This window comes from Onychostruthus taczanowskii, unplaced genomic scaffold (genome assembly GCF_017590055.1).
Source record: "Onychostruthus taczanowskii isolate IOZ18803 unplaced genomic scaffold, ASM1759005v1 scaffold16, whole genome shotgun sequence".
Lineage (NCBI taxonomy): Eukaryota > Metazoa > Chordata > Aves > Passeriformes > Passeridae > Onychostruthus > Onychostruthus taczanowskii.
In genome coordinates, this window is record NW_024498795.1 from 4,988,339 (window position 1) to 5,011,206 (window position 22,868).

Sequence of the window (22,868 nt, forward strand, 5' to 3'; positions counted from 1 at the left end):
CCAGCATTACCACAGGAGAGATTTGCCTTGAAGTGAGTTTTTTCAGTAATTCTTACGTTAACACAGCACAATCTGACACTTTTCCTCAGGATCTGGAAGGCTAAGGCAGCAACTGGAAATCCCCAAAGTGTGAATACAGTAAATTGCTTCTTTCTTGGTGCGTCAGCAGCTGTAAATCCTAACAATGCTCGTAAATGCAAAATGACTTTAAAATTCTTAATTCTAACGACTCAATTTGTTATCTCACACACACACATACAGCTTCTACCAGTAGGGCATGACAGATGAGCTTTGGTTCTGGTCTCTGATACTGCTCTGCACTGTGGGAACAACTCAGAGTGAGTGAAGCCACAAGTGATCCTGGATTACACTCTCTGACAGCAGGGCTGGGCTGTGATTGTGTGCCTGACAAAAGCTTTCACCTTAAAACGTAAACACCTCTTCACTCCAGCTATAGAGGAAACCTTAATTGCAAGAAAAATGTGACTAGACAAGGCAACTTTATTAGGATGCTTCAGTAGGGCCATGACACCAGTGCAAAGGTGAGGTAAACCTCCTAACTGGCATACTAGAAATCTTATTTAAGCATAAAATCATAAAATCTGCCTCTTTTTTTTTTTTTTTAAATTCCTGCTGTCAGCTGATCACTGCCAAACTCCTTGAAGGAATGCAGGATAAAAGTAAGAAAGCCTATTTGTTTATGCATGGACTGTATGTGACCATTCTAAGCACTAGCACTTACTGTGTGACAATTAGCATGGCAAGTGACTTTATACAAAATGGGCATAAAAAAGTGCAGCACTGAGGAAGGTTCTGCAAGATGGGCAGCTGAAAAGAACTAGGGAATTGCCAGACGTTGTCCTCTCCTTCTAGCTTTCTGCAAAACCCCATCAGTTTTCCCTAAATAAACTGTGCCATCTGTCAGTATTTCCTATGATAGAATCACACATAAGATGAAAATTACTCACTAAAAACTCATCCCGGATGAAGAACTTGGCTCTTGTGACTTTGGGGTCTTCTCCTGCCTCTGGTACTGCTGTTCAATTAAAAATAAATGACATCAGAAACACGAAAACCAAACAATCATCTATTTGTAACGAAAGATTTAGGAAGTAGCCCTTCAGTAGAGAAACTGAAATGTTAAATACTAGAGGAGATTCCCAGTAGGTAATTGAAAAATGAATAGTACAGTAAAACCTGACTGTGTGTACAACATATTTTAGGAACCTGAAAATTGCTGAAATCATTGCAACAATGTCATTGGTCATATCACAAAAAGGCTTACTCACATCCACAAGCCTGTTCATATAGATATAAAAGAAGTGGGAGTTAGGGTTTAGCTTTTATCAGAAAATATGACTAGAAAAAGCAGCTGAGCTGTTCAGTTTCTGCAGCAGAACAGTGTCTCCCGAAAAGATCTTCTGCAGGCAGGAATGTGAGTTTAAAAATGGTTAGTCCAAGATTTTCCACTTGGAAAAAATGACAGCATTGAAAGACCTTTTGATATATATGTATATATGAAAGTATTTTAATTCCAGGCCCCAATTCAGCAGAATACTTCAGATATTGCCCATCAAGGGGTCTTGGATTAAATTCTTACTGAGCAGAAGACTTGTTGCTCAATATTAACTGTTTGTCAGCAGATGAAGTTGTCACTATCTAGGCCATGCAATGACTGTATTTACAGTCAGTAACAATGCAGTGAAGAGATAACCTATTTATTTCCTTTCAGTGTTATCTCTCATCTAGGATACCAAAATCAGATGCTTATAAACATAACATTGTAAAGGCCAGAATTTATCAGAATATGGAAATGTATTTTTCATCCATAGTGCTGAGAGTAAAAATAGAGCAGCAGCACAATCAACAGCATGTTGGAATTCAATGCTGCTGCCCTTAAATAATGTCAGCTGAAATTGAAGAATAAGTGAACAACTACAGGTTAAAAATAGAGAGCTGTTTCATGTGGGAATATTCTGGATCACTCTAGATACACACTGTGAAAACCCTCTGAGAAATAACAAAAGCTACTTCTTCCTGACAATTGGCTTATTATAAAAAAATGCTGAAAATGCACCCAAACTCTGTCTATGTGGTGCACATTTGAGAAGGGGAAATTTGGGTGATGGAGACAAGATTTCTTCTGAAAACCCTTACCATTACAAAACAGATGCCAGATCAACTCAGATTTTAGGACAGTTCACACTCATGAAGTTCCAGACCTCAATGAAGGCTGAAAATAGATAATCACCATCTTCACCTCTGTAACCAAGGCTGTCGGTGGTGGCTGGTGGAGAATGAAAGCCTTTTCCAACAGGTGGCTGCAAGCACCATGCCAGGGACATCACTCGGGTAAGGCAGAGGTGAGTGGTCAGAAAGTAAAAGTTTTACCCCTTTTGCTAGACAGACCTGAGACCTTTGGGGAGCTCTCTGCCTGGCACACACTTGGTGTAATAGCAGAGTTTACCTCGGCAATATGTTACTGGGGCGCAGGAACCATTGCACTTCTTGAAGATAAGAAACTATCACTCCATCAGCACAGCTCTATTCCTCTCTACTGATGTGGTTTTCCTCCATTAAAGTTCCCTTACTGGTCTGCTGGGGCTTCCCATCAGTATTTCAAAAACTGAAATTTACAGTATTGGAGGATGCAGTGGCTGCAAAGTAAGTCTCATGAATCCCCAACAGTGTTCAGCACTGTGGGAGGCTCAGGCAGAAGCATCTGGGAAGGGGGGAGATGTGTGGCTGCTTTGCTGTCCTGGGACTGGTGGTTCCCCCCCGAAAGGGAAAGGCAGGTGCTGTGGAGCCAGAACCCCTTCAGACCCTACTCACACTGGGAGCTACATGCTGCTGGCATGCTCCTTACCTGACCAGCAGCTCATGCCAAGGAACAGTGTGTGCTTGTGAGTGTGAGAGACAGACAGAGAGACAGGGAGAGGAGCTGGGCCATGCCAGCAGGTCCAATCCCAGCATGGGGAGAAACCTTACCATCCTCAGGTACAGTATAATGCGCATATTCAGGAAAGTAATCTTCAATTTTTGATTTCCCTGCCAAGACTTTTTCAGCCAGCATGTCCTGTTTATTCAAGAATAAAATGATAGAAATGGTCCGTAACCACCTGTCAAAAACAAACCAGATGTTTGTGTTATCTCTGACATGTTAATCAAGAAAAATGTATCACATAGATAGGAAATTTACTGGCCATTCCTGTGTGGACAGAGTGTGAAATAGTGTAGAACATGCTTCAATAAAAAAAAAAAGATGACCTAAATGATTGTTTTGACTGGTCTGCACCTGTGCTGGTGGGTATATTTCTAAGGTCAGTAAATACATTTATAAAAACTGTAGAGGACATTGCTGAAGGAGGCAGTTTTCAAAATTTTTTTCTAAATTCTCTTTTAGATATCAAATTGGAAAACTGGTGACATTTTCTAGAAGCGCCACAGTTTATGACCAGACCTGCTTTATTTGGTTGTGATAAACAAAAACAAAAAAAAAAAAAGGGCTAGAAAGCTCCCTTCCCTCAGACTGCTCTAAGCTACTGCTCATCCACACAGATATCCCATCTTTTACGGTGGCCTGTATGACACCTGACGAATGGAAAGAAAATAATGTCTCTTTTCTTCCCCAATTAATCCATCACTGTGACAATGTGCCTTGGGATGTGCAGTTAACATTCCTCCTTCACTCTACCTTCAATCACTTCTCAGTGCAGAGCATCCTCACAGGTATGTGCTGAAAACTTCATCACCTTATTTTGCACATTGTTTTTACTTGTTCCATACCAGCAGCCCATTTGGGTTGCTATTTGGTTATGTACCTAGATTTACAGGCACTGTGGCAGCATGGCAATTTAATGGCACTTCCAGTTAGGTTAGGGCTGAAGCATCACCCCCCAAGGCAGAGGTACCCTGTGCTCTCAGAGCTGACCCTTACGAGAGCAGCTGCCCGCACAAGGAACAAGCACAGGGAGCTGCTCCTGCTGCTGCTTTGGAGGGGGAGATCAAATGTTCCTTGAGGACCTTGGTCTCAGCCAAGCAGCAGAGTGATGCCAGGAGAGGGTCTCTCCTACCTCCCTTGCAGCAGCCAGCCTGGGGGGGCTTGCCTTTTCCAAGCTGCTCCCATGCCCTGCATCATTTGGAAGGAATGGTGAAACACCTGTCCTGTGCCATGGCCCATGCCAGGGAGCGATGTCACCGTGGGGATACTCTGAGATCTGCCCAACCTGGGTATTTTCTGAATAAACAATGTGAGCCTACAGCAAGGGAAGTCCTATTTTGAAAGGTGAACTGTAAATGAACTGGGGAGGATGGTGGAAAATGAGGTTTGTTTTACCTATTATTCCAGATACTTTTGAAAAGGTCCAGGGATTCCCGTAGTCTGTTTGTGTTATTGTCTTCCCTTATTACCATGTTGTAGCTACTGCAAGCCACAACGAAGATGATAGCTGTGACATCTGGACAGAACACACAAAAGAAATAAGGAAAGAAAGGAGAGAGAATAGAACATCTTTGTTATCCCAGCACATACTCCTCAGGGTAACACTGCCATTACTCACCAATCAGCCAAAAACACCAGAAAAAAGTTATCTGTAACACTGGACTTCTGTGCCAGTGAGGTATTGTGTGTGGGTATGAACACTAAGCTGCTCACACCTCAGAGAATAAGTTTAAAATAAAACACAGAATGTTTTTACTTACCATTAAAGCACTGGATCCATTTTCTTCTCTCATCCCTCTGGCCACCTACATCAAACATGCTGTTAAAAAGCCATAGGATGTTATATCACTTATGTGCACTAGGAAAAATCACACGAAGCATGCACAGCACAAGGGTTCGGTTTAAAAATCTGACAGCCCCAAGGACAGGGGCAGTAAAGTATCACCTGAAGAGGAGAGAGATCTGCTGATGCTGCACTGCATGTCAGAGACAGCTGCACTGCTCCACCTGCCCTGCTCTGCCAGGAGTAGGCTACCGAACCGATAAAATGAGAAATACACTCTTCAAGGACAAGTGTTGGCTTTTCCAGTCCACAGCAGTGCATATGGCATGTAATACTGTACTATAAACAAGTACAGGTTTCAGGATATTTTGAAGAGTGGTGGAGAAAGGGCATCTCTGTATGGAGGAGGACGTGAAGCAGCTCAGCCCCGTCAGCACTGGCACCCTTCTGGGCAAGAACTGGGGAGAGAAGCCAGTCTGCCTGTGGGTGTTTTAGCCACACAGCAAAAAACTTTGAGAAACACAGCGCTCGCAGCCCTCTGGAAGAAGGGAGGATTCCCACTGACTTCTGTGAGCTCTCATCCCCAAAGGTATTTTATGATTTTATACTGCTATACCAATGTACCAGTTTTTACAAGAAGCCACACACAACCCTACTAGAGAGCACTGCGAATATAAGTAACTAATTAAAGCTATTTTTGCAAAGTATGAGGTAATTTTACTAGGACCTCCGGAAAGAGAGCTAAAAAGCCAAATCAAACAACAAAAAACCACCCACTCCCATCCTAAAGGGCTGCTATACCATGCATACATGAACAGAGACATCTGAATGAAGCTATTAAAAATGAGTATGATTATTCATAAATCATTACTAACAGACTTACTGGAAATTTACTTTATCTACTTGAAATCTTGTTTCAAAAATCCCTGATGTCAACACTCTGCATCTTAATAGGTCCTGGAAATGAGAACACAGAAGCTGATTAGTACGGCTTTTTTTCTAACCTAATTTTGTTCTTAAAAGCTTGGAATATTATTTTCCATGAAAAGTCTTAAATGTTTCATTTAATGAAAGTTCAATCAGACCCGTTGGTAAATTGGCATTTTTCTGTACTGACATGGTAAATAAACTTAATAATGATCACTGCATTTGGTTTGGGCACTCAGAAAGCAGGAGAACTTATCTATGTTTTCCTTACTGCCCACTGAGACCTGTTCTTGATGGTTATACACCTTGGTATGTCATGAGGATAATTAATTCTGAAGTTACATAAAACTAAGAAAAATGTTATTCATGTTGTAAAGTCAAGTATTTAAATGTTAGAAAACTCCAGATTTACAGTTGCCCAGGCAACCTTAACTCTGCCCTCTTTTGTACTGAATGAGACAGGAATCCTATCAAAAGAATAGCTTGTGACTGAGTAATTAAAGCTCTGTTACAGAGCACAAGGGAACAGAATTTAGGTTGTGCAGAAATATGGAATTTCTTTCCTGTTTTTTAAACTAGCAATACTTTACAACTTAACCAAATCTCCTTCAATAATTAAAAAATAAAAATTTCCTCAATTCTCAAGGGGAGTAGGCAAAAGCAATTTATGATGCCTCCTTCCTGGATGGAAGGAGGCACAGCTTGCCTTTTTTCCCTACCCTACTGTTGACTGCTTCCAGTAGCCAAGGCAAACCTTGGCTGCTTTGACAGCTGCTTGCACTCAGCTGAAGGCCACTTATTTAACACTTTTAGTTATTTTGTATGTTACTGTCATTTTCTGTCACTTGCTGTCTTTGTTACGGTGCAAAAAAATACCCCAAAAACCAGAAAGCAAGGGAAGAGAAGAAATAGGTGATTTTTATCAGTTAGTTCAGCAAGGCAACTGATACAGTGCAACAGGACAAAAACAAAATAAAAGAGAATCCCCCCTTCAGAGCAAAAGTTTTCCACCTGCCAAATACCAAGGGCCTTTCCTGATCTTTCAAGACATTTCTCCCCAAAGGAAATATCAGGAAGAATTTCCAGGTGATGAAAGACTATTTCAGGTAGAGAAGGGCCGTCCAGGAACAAACAGGAACTAATGTAAATAATGAAAGCAAAAATGAGGCTTTTCTTCACTGACTTCTCTCTCCAGGTGAGAGAAGATGCTAAAACCACCTTGATGCTAAAACCATGAGGTCTAGATGGAGCAAAGCCCAGTGCTAATTCCTTTGGTCTGAAAATGTCTTGAGTGTTTGAATAATTGATCCTATATTGGGTTGACTACAGACACACTTTTGGTTATGGACCTAAATTAAGTCTGAATGAACAGGCTCTTCTCTGCATGCTTCCTTGGGTGATCTCTGGCAAGTCACCTAATTTCTCTGAATTTCACCCGTAACTGCACAGTGAGATGTGACAACTTTGTTTTTGTTTTTTTTTAAGGGTATCCACCTGTTATATGCCTTGCATTGTTAGACTGAATTATCCAGTGCAGGAATTCTCTTCTGCCACCTGTATTTGGAGTTTATGACGTGGCCCACAATCTTGGCTGAGACTGCTAAATGACAGTGGGATAGCAGCACTGAAAAATAACAACTTCAGAATGTTTGCTGAAGAGACAGCAAAGGAAGGCACACAGCCTGAGCTCAGGGAAGGCAGCTGGAGCCAGGCAAAATAGTAAAGCCCCTCCTTACTTCAAGACTGCACCAGTTCAGCCTTAACATGAATATGTTTACCACTAGAGCATTCCATCAAGACGTATCACAGCATCTGGGAAAAAAAGTACTGTCTTGCAAATTAGGCTTGAATAGAAATTCTGCTGCCCTCAGGAGATGGGCACAGCCTGCAAAGAAGGAATCTGCGGGCCTGCAGAGAAGTTTGCAAGGTCTGCTGCTGCCACTGGTGCTCTCCGCTGAATCTGCTCTCTTTACTCACTGCAAGCTTTTGCCTGGGAAGGACCCTTTGGATAGACAAGGGAAGTCTCCCTCTGGGGTCACCTCCACCACTGAAATAAAGCATTGCTTCTCTGTACCAAAGGCTGGTGAGGGAAACCATAACTTTTTACATTCATGCTTTCTGTTCTTTTTTCCATTCACTTTTTTTTTTGTGGGACACAGAATGGGAAACAAGAAGACAAATGCATGTATTACAAGAATCACAGACCTAGATGTTACAACAATAAAAGATAAGTTTGCACCACCAAAATGCCTCTTCTTTAATATCCATTACTTAAACTACTACACCATATTTTGTTATTCTGCCATATGCCCTATTTCAGCTGCAGTAGGGACTAAAATAAATTACACGGAAAATCCAGATGAACGTCAGTCTTAGTTCAGACCCTACCACATTATTTTTACTAACCTGATCTGTGGGTGTGTAGTCATCCATGCTGACGCTGTCAATTCTTTCTAAAAAGCTAGAAAAAAAAATAAACGCACACTTAGATATGTACAATACTGTCTAGTAAAATACACTTCACTACCTTTTCCAGTTTACAGTCCTGCTGAGAAGTGAAACACAACATGAATGGTAAAGTTAGGAGCCTGATTATTTCCATATATTGCTCAAGGTTACATTTTATAACAAACACTTTACCCAGATCTTTTTTCAACACAGCACTTTTAAAGTTACCATTATGCAGTACTCACAAGTGGTTCAAAATGCAGTTGAAATGCTACAATTTTATGAGGTCCACTAAAAAATACTACAACTAACCACAGATCATAACATCATATGGTTGTTAAGACTTAAAAAAGATTTTGGGATTTTATGTAGAAAATGAGGCAAAGGGGTGCCTTTATTTAGTATAATGCTAATCAAGTATAATGTTATGTTAATTATGGTCTCAGTTATGCTAGCAGAAATGCTTGTTGGTACATACAAAAAGCTTTGGACTGACTTGCTGCCCTCCAACACTGCAACTAAAGCACAAAAAGTGGAGGTTAATGAATCTGATTCTTTATGTCACCAAAACTCAGTGACATGCACGGAGTAAAAGAAAGACTTACAGCTGCAGGGAAGGGCAAGAGAAAAGAGAACCAGAAAATCAGAGGGGAACTACATTCTATGATTATTTAAAAAATTTTTCAAGCTTTAATTCTTTCCTAATATGTGTTAGAATGGCAGCACTTATGGATATAAAAATGTCATTTTATATTTATTGCTAAAGAGGCAGGTTCTCCTCCCTCACTTCCACCCATTTCTTAAATCTCCTGTGAGCCCAGCTGGCTCCTTTCTCCCAGACTGACTGTAAAACTTAGAAGCCTTCTTGAATTTCTATATTGTTATTTGGTATTTGGCAGTGAATATCCCATTGGCTGACACATCCCACTATAATATTATCAAGACTTTTTTATCAAAAGGCAAGTTTTCCCCAATTTTACTTGAGTGTGCACTTGGAATAAATGTCCCACTTAACTGCAGTGGGAAAGAAAGGAAAAAACAGTGAACTCTTGACTTAAAATGTAACTCACTGTTAACACAGGGGTCAGACACACTGGCCAGTTGAAAAAATAGCCCCTAAAAGCTGTTTGTAACTCTCATAGCAGTTTCCCATGGATATGAACCGAAAGGAAAATACACTGCATATATATTTAATTAATACATTTTTCCTTTTCAAACCTCCACTGTTATAGCAGGGAAACAAAACAAAATGCAGTATCTACAATTAGAATATCCAGCTTTTCTTTCTGGATGATCAAGGTGTGATAGATAAGCACAGGGTTTAAAAAAAAAATCACTGTTTAGCACAACCCAACAGGTGCCTGTTAGCAAAACTATATGGAAGAACCTCTGAAGAAAAAGCATCATTTCACAAATCCTCCTTCCTTGCCAAAAGCCCTATAAATTTATATAAGGATATAAAAGTACATTTTTATAGTCAGCTGCAGTCACCATGGGAAATCAGTTTTATTCAGGTTGAACCTTTTGGTCAGATGATTGTCATCACCTTGACTGAGCAAAGTTTAACTTCAGTTATCCCACAGTTCATGCAGACGCCGGAGCAGAGCGATGCATTTTTAAGCAGCACACCTGTCACTGGGAGAACTCTTGCCTCATGCTTGCAGCACAGAACATGAAAAAAAGAAGGCAAAAAAGCCCAAAGCAAAAATGCCTCCAGGCTGAAATTTCCCGATTAGAGTAATTTTCCTTAGCATGGATGTTCTTCTTTGTTCCAAAGTACAGACTATGTCTGACACAGAAAGGGATCTGCTTAAGAGTGTGGACTGAAGTCAGTGTTAGTGCACAAATACAACTCCATCACAAACCTTGCAAGACAGTGTGAAATGGCTTTTATTTTCAGAAACATATCTTGTGAAGTTGGTGTATAAATCAGAGACAATACCTCTTGTCTCCACAGTACCAGGACCATTTTGGCAGAACTTATCCAAAATGGATCAACACAGTATTAAGTGCAAACTCACCCCTTCCTCACCTATACAGCAAGTACTTAAGGAAGGTTTTTGGTTGTTAGCACTTGCACATTTCCAACAGGCAAATCATGGTAAGGAACAGAGGAACGAGGAGTAATGCAGTTACACTACACACAACAGGCTGGGAAAGAGGCAAGTCTCCTAATTAGATGTCCTACCTATGAGCTGAAGTCATCTTCCACTTCCTCCCAGTAGAAAGACCAGTTTTGAATACCCTGAACTGCCATCACAGCTAAGACAGAGCCAGCTCTGACAAATATCATGTGTTCAAAAAATATCATTTGACACAGCAGCTGTACCATTTTATGCTTGTAAGGTTGCTGTCTGCATGTAAGCCATATTAAAATAAATGCAATGATTTACAAGGTTTTACTTGCCACCTTGCTATAACAAGCTGGAACAGTATCACTAGCATTCAATAAATCCACATGCAGCTACCATTAGGATTGGGATAAATTTTGTAGCTTTATAGGAAATTAACCTTTTCAGTGTGTGATGGACAGGTTTCCTAAGATTTCTTCTGCAACGACATTGTTAAGTGTGCAATGAGATTTCTTAGACAGAGAAACACAGACAGCTACACTCTTAGCTTTTCAAAAGAAAAATCAGTTCTTGAATATCCTTCATATGAACTCCTTACTTGGCTAATTAGCACAGAATCAGATCTAGTCCTGACAGGCAAATGTGCATACTGGGTACAAGAAATGGATTCCAGATGAGATAAGGAGTCAGTACTGCCTCATTTCCTAACACACTAACTTCATTCTCATTACCGTATTAAAAAGGGAAAGCTGAAATTACTTTTCTAAACTGATTTCTAGAGAATGTTAACTTCACCTAACCCTAATTGTCTTGAATAATTATGTTCTGACAAAATATAGATTATTTTATACATATATATATATATACACACGCACATATCAGCAAATTTTGAATTGACATGACTGAAATTTCCATTTAAAGAACCTAAAGTACAAAAAGATCTGCTGTCTCAGTTCAAAGAATCAGTGCAAGGAAAACATAATAACAGAAGAATGAACAAAAATGGACATAAAGTATTACTTACTCTCTTTTTAGATACTTTTTTTTTCAGCTCAGGGATGTAACTATTTTCACAGAATCACGCCTTTTTACAATACTGACAGGTCTTCTATTTATCTAGCTTCTATAGAAACCCATACTCAGGATTTATGTTAATTCTAAAGTGACTGTTTTGCATGCATGTGCAATGAGCTTCAAATTCACACATTCAATTCAACAGTGAATAAAACAATAACATGATGCAATATTTACATTTATATTTCACAACTGTGGTTTTACTTATAAAGGATTCAGTCAGATACTTAGTATGACATTTATGTTCTTTTTAATTTTACATAGGGTGTTTTAAATTTTCTTACATGGAATAGCTGAAACTACCCTTTTCTACAGAAAATAATTAGGCAAGTTATTGAAAGGAAGGTCTCTGGCTCTGGTTGGAAATGCAGTGGTTTGGTTTAGCAACAAATTAAAGCAAACTAAAATGGACCAATAAAGTTAAAAAATAATGAGCTACTGACATTATTATATCTATTATTAAGCTGATCTGTAGTTTTATAAATATCTTCAGTGAGTTTCCTAGGAAACTCAGCTGACACTTAGTTTGACAAGCAATCTCTAAATTTTGTATTATGCAAGCTGTGAACACAAAAGTACAGGTTTTAGATGTGCCTGCCAGTGCATGTGGGAACTATCAATAAGCATTATTCTCTTTAAAAACCATGGCAATTTGAGAAGCAGTAGCAGCTATATAAGAATTTCTAGAAAAGGGATTCATAAATGCACAAATAAAGAGGAGGTAATCGTACATGAAAATTCTTTTCTCACTAAATAAATCACTACACGGCTCTGTGTAGATATTCTGACTCCACAAATAAAATGACAATTAAAAGAAAAATCGTGTCTTGAGCATAATATGATTGACAGAAAACCCATGCTATATTTGTGAAAGCGTACTTTGACATCCAAAGAATTGGAAAGATGAAGTGCTAAATTACAGATCAATACAACAAACTAGGTATTTTAATAACTCTTGATCTACATCAGGCATTTTTATGCTCTCACCCGAACATTTCAATGGCCTTACATCAAAAAATTCCAAGGGAAAACAAGAAATCAAACCCATTCAAAATGCTTGTCTCTTTAAAAGGAAAAGGTATTGTGGCAAATCTTTAAGGTTTTAAGTTCTCAGAATGAAGAATCTCAAAACTACCTTCAGGTAAGCTGTGGGGTCAGCAAACCTTTACAATTCAGATGGACCATTAAGATCTTTGCAAACATCTCAGCCAGACTCAAATAACAATATATATATATATATATATATATATATATGTATGTATATGGAACCATCCAGCACTAGGACTTTTAATTCCACTCTCCTTGGATATAAAGTCACAGGTGAGGCAGATATTTCACAAGAAAAACTCACACCCCAAGTCTCTAGGGAGGTGAAATGGAAAAGACTTTTTTTTTTTTTTCCTTTTTATTTTCTGCTGCAGTTCTCAGGGCCAACATCACTATTGCACTTTTTCCCCCCTTCCCCCTCATATATATAAAAATCAGCTAAGCCGTTACAATCCATTAGTTTTTCCAGCAACATTTGAAACAGGAAACTGCAGATTTTTGTTTTTGAGAATACCTGAATACCTTAGGCTCTAAGGTTGGGCTTCAAGCAAACTCACACTATCCTGATGTATTTCTAGATAACTGAGAAATACATAATGAAAACAGCCTCCAGTAATATTGTAACCCCTAAAGGATTCATTTTCCCAAGTCATTTGCTGAAAATATCAGCAGAAATCCCTCAGAAAGCTTGGCAAAATTTAGTGGCTAACGATTTTCCTGCCGAATTTAAATTATCACTATATTTTAAATACAGCTTCCAGATGCTAGAGGAGCACTCCCCTTCTCTCCCTCCACCCCACTCTGCAGCCACTTCCCACCAGGAGCCAGCATTCGTGAGAGGACACAGCAGGGCAGAGGGAAGAGGGAGAGCCAAACCTATTTGGGATCCACCCTGGCTCACGGGTGCTGTGCCCCAGTTTTGAATCACCAGTTGCCGCTGTTATGGAACAAAACACCCAACACAGACACGCGAGTACGGAACATGCTGCTGGAGCAGAGCGCCGCCTCCAGCGGGGCTGGGAACCCACGGATGGGTGATATGCTTGTCACACGGCTTCGGCACCTGCTCCGTGCCCCGTGGGCTGTAGGAAGGCTCTGTTTCACCGCGATCCCGCTCCCCGCATCCCTCCAGCCGCGGTGACACGGGCGGTGACACGGGCGGTGACAGCCGGGAGGGGGCGCTCTCTGCCCGGCTCCCGCTCCTTTCCTTTACTTTTCCTTCCCTTCCCTGCCCACCCCTTCCCCGGAGCGTGTCCGCAGGCGGAGCGAGGCTCTGCTGGGTCTCGCCGTGAGGTTTTTGCTCTAACACAGGTAAAACATGAATTTAGCAAAGATCTCCTGAATTTACCTTGCTCATCCCCCTTTCCAGTTTTCACTCCCGTGCTTACCCACGGCCCGCCAGCCTCCCAGCCGAGCTCATACTGCGCTGCCTGGGGCTGGCAAAGGGGATGACCAAAACCGGTGGGATTTATCCACAGAAAGGCACCTTCACCCATCCGTACCTCCCAACTCGCCAGCAAGGAGAGCCTGCTCTGTCAGGAGATGAAAAGGTTAAACAGGATGCCAAGACGGAGAGCAAAGTACAGTCATGCCTGAAAACTGCCAGCTCCTTTTCTGCCCAGGGAAGCTTGAGGATCTGTGGTTCAAAGCATCTGCCCAGCCCTCTGCTCGGCCAGGGGGATGCAGCGGCTGGAGCCGGGTCACCAGCAGCCTGCTGGGGACCACGGACAAGTGAGAGGATTGTACAGCCTTCAGCAAAGCCATGTGTGTTTCCCTAGAGCATCACCAGCCACTGTGCTTGCTCCAGAGGGAGAGGAGCAACAAGACTGGGAGGGTCTCAGGCCACCCATGGTGAGCTCTCCTGGACACTCAAGTCTGCTGCACAAGCATGACTGGGAGCACGTAACCCGTCCCGTTTTGTCACTGCCACTGCTGCTGGCAGCTGTGCCTCCAGCCACCATGAAGTCATCAAGAGCACTGCTGTCGTGAAAGGCCTTGCTGGTACCAGCAATCAATGCTCCCTTGCCATCACACAAGCAGGAGAAGTCCAATTTGAACCCTATCTACTGATGGCAGCTTTGGCCAAGACACTAAAAGCAAAGACAGATGATGATGGCTGTATGACCAAGGGCTCATACACCATTCATCGGGCGACCTTCTCCTGCATGGAGCCAGACTGTTGGTGGCAACTGGGGGTACATTTGGTAAGGAGATAAAAGAATGGCCAAGACCTGTAGTTCTCCTGGTCTATGGGTTTGGGTAAGGGAGCTTCCAAGCAGACGTCCATTTAAAACTCACTTTCTCCAATGCTAAGTATGTACAGCAGAACATCTTTAAACTTCACAGGCTTTGGTATGTGTCCAGATATTAACCTAAACTAATGCACAAAGAGTTCAATTGCATTACATGTTTCAGATATACGAGTAATACCCTCCTTTTGTTTAATAAGAACAATCTCACTTTTAACTGAAAATACATGAACTGAACTAAAAAATGAATAAACAGTACGACTTCCATAACTGCTTGCCCCCACTGGCTCCCTAAATTTGTTAAGAAGCAGTGCAAATTTTGGGAAATGCATTTCTTCCTTCTAAATTTAGCAAACTAACCACTTCTTGGCTTAGCAGATGTTTTTGCTTTCCGAGCGAGAGGCCTATGGGGATCATCATTAACCCTCTTCTTAACATAAACACTGACTAAGACTTAAATCTGGAAAACTGTCATTCACACAGAAAGGTTAACAGGCTCCAGCAGAACTGCAACTTCTGCCACATGGGATCTCAGAGAACAGGGAAGATGACAGGCAAAGAGAAAAAAGAAGAAAGGTAATTTATTTACTTAGTTTAAAAGGGACATTATTTTTCCGCTGCAAGTGTTCAGACGTTTTATTCCCAGGGGTGCTAGTGGTGGAGCCACTGCAAAACACAGACTAAGAATGAAGCACTGATAAAATCTGAAGCTTAGACTGGCACATGCAGACTCTCCTTCTGACCAGCTTGAATCCACTAAATTCAGTGTATCTTCTTCCTTGTGAGTGAATAATCCTAGGCAGACAATCGTTATGTGCATATTGATACAACCATGGAGTGTTTATACAGATACAATTTTGAGTTCTGCAATGTAAAGGCTACACAGAGCACATTCTGCAGTCATAAGTGCAATTTTGAATAGAGGACCCAAAGATAAAAACCTGAAAACAGAAAGCTAATATAGTGATATCAGAGAGATCTGGATCCTGACTGCTTTGTGAGCTCATGTATGGCAGATTAGGATCTCTTTATCCACTGTTTGAAACAGCTGTTTAACATCTTCCAGCAACTACACAGACTGGTTCTGGACGGGAAGCTGAGAAAACCTGAAAGATTAGATGAGACACGTGGGCAGATTGCAGCTGTCCTATCAGGACCTGGAAAATGTGCCTTTTGACAGAATAACAGATCAAAACTTTGGGTTTATGTCCCACTAACTAAAGTGCATAGAGGACCTCACCTCCACCTCTTCTGGTGAACTCTTCAAAAGGAACTTGGACATTTATGTTCAGGAAAGCTGAGCTGTGGGAAAAAGCCTTGATAATACTCAAAGCTATAACATGCATCAGGTTTACAAGCATGTTTACCAGATACATACCATAGCATTGTAAGGGGATGTCAAAAGTTAACAAAACGTATTTTCACTGGATGTTGCAAATAGAGCTTCCCCTGTTGCTTTCAAGTTTATCTTGCTCTCATAATGGAAAATCATTTCAGTGCAACTTACACGTTCTAGTTGATGGTTTTGTTTTCAAAAATGGTGGCACTGTGGATATCTTCAGTGTACACAAATTCATCAAGTACTGTGAAACCTGAAGAATGCCAAATCCAGGTTAGAAACAGCAATGGTTATTGGAAATTGAAGATCCCTTACTCTGGTGGAAGTGGTTTGGAATAATAAATCTCTTATGGTGACTGCCAAAAAGGAAAAACCAGTTTGACTGGAGGTTTCTACAAAAGAGAAAGCAGAAAATCCCCAATGGGAGAAACAAAGGTAAAAAAGAAACAGACTGAAGAGGAAGTCACGAGAAGTTTGTGTTTACCTGTGGCACCAGTCCAAACTCAGTGCAAGAGAACTTGCTGCCAGAAGTTCTCAGGCCTAAAATCAAGCCAGATAATTCCAAAAAGAGGATGCTACTGCTCTCTTGAAAACCCAGATGAAGAAAAGTGAAATCTTTAGGGTGGCGAACGCTCCTGGCCAGAAAAAGCACACATGCATGTTTCTTACTGTTTTCAGACCTGTGCATTTTTGCTGACATGTAAATGAAAGGAAGAGCATGTTAGAATCCTGAGCAAAACGAGAGTGTATCTGTTTGCTTTCACCTATCATGCTTGTCAGGGATTGACATGGCCGGGAGAATTCACAAGGCTGGAGTTAAACAGGAGAACAGCAGCAGCATCAAGGATTAACATTTGAATCACAGGATCAGCCCTCATGAGAATGTCTTGAAGGCTCCAAGACATGGACAGCACCTGGAGTTTCTAAAGGTAACACCCATTCAAGGAATATGAGGGCACCTAACAACCATCCTACCAAAGAAGAAGCTTTCTGGGACTGCATGTAAAACCTGAAGTATGCCATCAGTGCAAACTAAGGAAACAGAAAAATATTTCTATGGAAAAGTCAGGAAGGCAACCAGCTTCCTGCACAATGGAAAAAAGAAACTCTTAATGCTGACCTTGCAGAGCACCTGGTACCATTTCTTTTACCTTACTGCAGTTTATGAAGTGTGGTGACAGATCACTTCTGTTCTGAACTCCTTAATCCTTGTCCCAGCTTTAACAGTGCACTCTCATAACTTCACCTTGTGTGAAGGACATGTTTCACTAAAGGTAAGGGTCATGCTGGACACAACTCTGAGTAATCCTTTGATGTGCAGGGCTGCTGTGTGGGTCACCAGCTTCTTCTCAGTTACTGACATAGGATATTACCTTTTCAACATTCAAGGCAAGAAAACTTACACAACAGGGCAAAAATCAATGGCTCACGAGTTAAAGGACAGAAGGATGATGAGAACTGACATCCTTCCAGCAGTTCCTGAGCATTTAACCCCCAAACACCCAGCAGAACCACTTCACCCACCATTGAGAGGTAGACCTGTTGCCTTCCCTTTAGCAAAGCACAGCAACATGGCAACTGTTTGCCTTCAATGGGAAGGACTCAAACCTTGTTCTTCCCAAACTTGCTCATGCCAGGCACCAGAATTCATTAAGGCTTCCCTAACTGTAGTCTAGAGCAGACAGGTTATCCTTCTTATTCCCATGCACAACACACTCCAGAACTATTAATGAAAAACAGTACCAGGTAAATATCTGTATATGATTATCTGCCTTAGAAATTACCAGATGAAAGTAATAACATCAAGCAGAGGTCTAACAGTACAGATAAAAATGCTAACCATTAGAATCATAAAAAAATTTCTGTATCTTTACAAATGCTGCTGCTGAGATGTTTTCATTAAATCACCATTATCCTGCCCGTTTTAGAACAGAATATATTTAACCACTGAATGTGTTCAAGCAACTGGTCACACCACCTACAGCTTGGCTGAGTGATTACCTTGGGTAGCTGGAGGAAGGCATGGAGCTAAAGCAAGAAGATGAATTGTTACTACAAAAATGGAAGGAGAAGAATGCAGTGACTATATCCAACTTGCTAATAATTGGCCTAATTCCATTTAACAGCTACAAACTACTCAAACAATGGTTATAAAACTCAGTGTAAAAAACTAGCCCTACAACCCTGCTAACTGTACATTTGAGAGGAAGTCCCATTAACAACTGCTTACTATTAATAGAGCACTTTGTGAAAAGCGTTCCTAATACTGCACTCCCTGTTTCTTTACATTCTCATCAATTTTCCTTGACTTTTACAGTGCACTGTGCATTTGTACTATTAAAACAACATACAATGAGTTTGAGGAATGAGGAAAATAATTATGCAACAACCTGATTATGTCCTGATTCAAGTTACTTTAAATATTAGGTTACGCTTCTGTTTTTAATCTCTCTACCCTGTACCTAACAGGTAGTTGTCATTTCTTGGGTCTGGTTTATGAAAAGCTAAGGGAGCAAAGGGATCTTGGCTTTTGGCTAACAGAGAATATGGCACCATGGACAATCCTTGCTGCTCCTGGCATGGCTTCTACACTAAGATGCTGACTGCCACCATCTATGGCCAGAGGTGGGAGAACTGGGGAAGGAGAGGGTTGAGCAGCACTGGACATGCTGTGCTGGCGCTGCAACACAGCAGCATGGCCCAGCCAGCCTGAGGATCTGCAGGGAGCCACCTGGGAGCCTGGCAGCTGCACCTCCTTGCAGGATCGTGGCCAACATCACTACTGCTGAGGGCATGATAGTGCTACTATGAGAACAACTTTGGCCTTTACAGCTGAAAAGTCACCCTGCCACTTCCTAGGAGCTATTGCTTTGTACCATGTTCACATCTACAACAAAGGGCAAAAACTTGATAAAAGCTACCTTATTGAAAAAAATCCACTGAGGCCAGTTTTGAATCCTGGACTACTTTTAAAACTCCTAAAAACAGGCACTGAGAAAGAAGCTGAACTTCCTAATTTGTCTTCTCCATCCACACAGTTAGTGGAAAAAACGTGGAAGATTTATGCAGTAGCAGCTGGAGAAGGTTGAAAAGGAATACACAAATTAGGCATAAATGTCAGAAACCCAAAGCTACATGTCAGTTCCGATCTCAAAATGTTGTCTGTTCTCTCTTTTTTTTCTTTTAAAGAGAAGATTAAAAATACCATTTCCAGCTTTAATGTAACCTGTGGAAATGGAAACCAGGAATCCTTTGTTCTCTAAATATGGAACTATCACTTGTGTTTATGCAATGATTTATAGCTACCTACATACATAGGCAAGTCACCCTGCGGTCAGGCTCTGAGGGCAGGTGCAAGTTTTGTATTTTCAGGGAGAAAACTAGATGCCTTTTTATACTTTTGCTTTTTCTTTCTCATTTTAAAAACAAGGATGCCTATAGCAACAAATTCCCTAACAGGTTTCCTTTTCCTCATCAAACTGTGTGTACAACATTGTGGCTCAGATGCTGGATATGCTCTGAGAAGAAGCGTGCCCAGCACTCATCCTGAGGGCGGGAACGAACTCTTGTGATGACCTCTAAGAATCTGAACTGCTTTCACAGGAAGTTTGAATACAACCAAACTTCTAATAAAAAAGTTCTTCAGGCTCAGAAGAGTTGGGTGCCCTCAAGAAGTGGAGGCAGAAGGATCCAAAGTGGAGTGTAAGGAAGAAGAAGAAGCAGAAAAATCTTTATCCTCTGGGATCTCAGCTCCACAATGAGATTAAACTCTCAATCACACACAGTTGAACATTTTTCAAACAAGAAATCTGGGAAGCTTCATTAAGTGATACCAGACCTAAACTGCAAAGTTACAGACAAAGCCTCAGCCCTGAGCGAAGGCATATCCTACTGAAAAACTGTCTTTGCCCCGTACCTAAAAAATGAATTTTTAGATTGACTGTATATTATTTTTAAAAATGGTCTTCCCTGCCCTAACAAAAACCTTTCTTCAAAAGGGCTTTTAATAATAAAGTCCATTGTTACTCAGTAAAAATTAATTAGGGAGTAGACATTGTATTGAAATCATCAGAGAAACAGAATTAAACCACGAAGTTTTGTTGTTGTTTGTGTCTTCTACTTCCAATCAAACCTGATTTCTGATCCCAAATACCAGAGCACAGGTATGGCAGCTAAATCTGCAAGCATTTATTTTAATCAAATAAACACACAGATAATTGCCAATCTTATAATCCCCTCAAAATTGTTAGTAACCTCCTTAATTAGATTACACATAATCCAGTCCTAACACCAGCGCGACAAATACTGATCTCCTGCTCTTAACAAATATCTGTACTGCAATGGGGTATCATGCATTAGATGTCAAAGCACTTCCTTCAGAAAAATAATAACTTTGCCTTGTAGGGCATTACTTTGTTTGGGGGTGCCTTGACAAAAATTTTAAGTAAATTCAAAAAGTACAGGTTTACAACATAACTGTAATATTTTGAAAGCAAAAGCCATTTATTACCTCAGCAGACATTGATACTTCATCCGTTTTGCAAGATTTTTTTTGAGAAGGTCTCAATGCAACTCATTCAAAAAGTGAAAACAAGTAATACTCATATTTAAATGAAATGTTTTTGACTATGGTTTCTAAATTTCAGTATTGTTGAAAGTATTTCTAATACCTTGAAAACACTACAACAAATGAAGACATGTAAGTAATAAACAACAACACATCTTTAGAACATATATCTTCATTTATTGGTTACATGTTGGATTTGGGGCTGCTCTGACCTAAATTCAAGCACTGCAATACACTTCTGAGCAGATTTGGTGTCAAAACATCATGTGGACAAAAGCCAAATCAGAGAAGTGAGAAAATGGGGATGTTTCCAACCTTTCTTAATGCCTTGTGCTTGTGTTTCTCCCCATCTCAGCACTGAGAAATTGTATGATGGGCTCCACCGCCACCCTTTGTGGATGTCCTGGGCCAGCTCTGCTCCTCTAGAGGAGACATGGACAGCCCATGCCAGCAGGAAAGAAATGATGACCAAAATTAATGTGGAGCACAATAAAAGTGCACTGAAAAACTGCTGGCCCTTTCCTCAAAACTAATTCCATTTTCAAGGTGAACATTTTTCTCACAGAAGCTAAAAGTATGAGGGAATTTTAATAACTGTAGAACAAATGTAGATAAAATAAACACCAACAAATGGCAATATACTCTTAACTGCATGGCAGTTTTGAGCTTCCCTGCACTTTCTTTATTATGTCAGAGTGATTAAATATTTCAGATATACAGAAGGACTAAGAAGTTTAGTGCAAGAAAAACTTTGATTCTACTAAGACTCACTCGTAAGCATAGTTTTAAGGATCTAAGTAATCCTACTGAATGCAACAAGACCTTGGAATTCAATGGGACAGCACTCATGCTTAAAAGATCAGTAGTGTGTGCAAAATTCTGGATGTCTGGAGCCTGAATGAAGGTTTTCCCCCTCAAAGCAAATGAAGACTCCACTCTTCACTCACTGCAGTCCAACTCTAAACCCCACAGTCAGAACTACTGCCCAACAGTGACATCACAGCATGTCTCTGTACTTAGAAAGTACAGAGGTGGCTTTTTATTCAGGGGAATGATCACAACTGTGTCATTCTCCGCAAGTGTAATTATCCTGCTATTAAGAGTAACCTGTAATTTTTCAAAAATCCAGCAGCTTTAGATATAGATTGTTAGTCCTCTCTCATATCTTCCAATGCTTAGCACAGGATATATTAAATGCAAGAAAAACACCCTACCTAACAGAGATTTTGCCCACATGTGACCCAAGGGAACCACCAGTGCACATTCCACCACCAGCACTGACAGGCTCCTCTGCAACCTCCATCCAGCCACCAGGATCAAGTCAGGCTCCAGCTTTACCTCCTAGTATGGCACACTGTATTTTAAATACTTCTCCTCATTATAACATGGATGATCCTATAGGGACGCTGCAACAAAGACACAGCCAAGATCTGTCCTTCCACTTTCCAGGAAGTGCCTGCTGTCTCCCTGGTGACTGCCATGGGCAGTTATCATTTGCCACACCAGAACAGGGGCTGGCCCATGAGCTGAGGGGGCCCAGGACACTCACTGCTTATACAGCAAGACCTGCACACTGATCTGTTGAAACAACTAGAAAAACTAGGAAAACCCCATAATTTGCCATCATTAACCCCAACTTGCCTCTTGAGAAGAACAGCCACACAGGTGCTAAGGAGATTTTGTTATGCATGCAGGATTTGTTTTCCAGTGTAATTGATTTTCTTCAGCAGTTCACCTTAAAATGTTTTCTGTTCTGGCAAGGAGTACAACATCATGTAACACCCATGCCCTGCTTAATTACATCAGAAGAACAAAAAAAAAGACCAGAAAAGTGAATTAAGCTATAGAAGCTCAACTCTTTATAGCCCTACCCCACTTCTATCCTTTTATAAAGTGTTTTTAAGTTAAATTTGTTTGCTTTGAGAATCTGAATGACTATGGTCTTTAAATGTGACAGAAGAGAGAGAGGTGCTGGAAGTAGAATACAAGAGCACAGCATTGATGAATCAGCTAGACTTTTTTTGGTATCTACAGCTTCAAACACAACTATACTGATTATCACCAGAAGTGTGGTAATGAGCTGGCTACAATTAAAATTTAGTATAGATACCATATAGACACCAACAGTCAAAGACATGCCCATGCACAACTCCGAAAATTCACTGCCATGAGGGATTCAAAGTAAGAGTTTTACAAAAGAGCCAGTGCACTGTGGCATCATCATTTCTATGAAAATGACCAATGTTTTAACATTAAACATGACCTATAATTATTAAGGAAAGGAATGGAATGAAAGATATAATGAGAAAGAAATGTTTTAACATTAATAAATAAAAATAATACTGCCAAACTACACCCAACTGAGAAAGTGAATCATGACATGACATGAAATACACATGCAGTGTTTTGAGGGAAAAAAAT

General features: G+C 40.6%; 1 protein-coding gene across 2 annotated transcripts in view; it reads right to left on the minus strand.

Moving 5' to 3' along the window:
- The window catches only part of GNAL (G protein subunit alpha L), a 184,272-nt gene that overhangs the window by 7,184 nt on the left and 154,220 nt on the right, over positions 1-22,868 (minus strand). For both annotated transcript variants that reach the window (XM_041399394.1, XM_041399395.1), the window contains exons 6-11: positions 8,058-8,112; positions 5,608-5,681; positions 4,702-4,760; positions 4,337-4,457; positions 2,989-3,119; positions 969-1,036 (exon numbers count right to left, since the gene is read on the minus strand). In XM_041399394.1, coding sequence (XP_041255328.1) covers positions 969-1,036; positions 2,989-3,119; positions 4,337-4,457; positions 4,702-4,760; positions 5,608-5,681; positions 8,058-8,112 — 508 coding nt within the window. The remainder of the gene's footprint in view (positions 1-968; positions 1,037-2,988; positions 3,120-4,336; positions 4,458-4,701; positions 4,761-5,607; positions 5,682-8,057; positions 8,113-22,868) is intronic.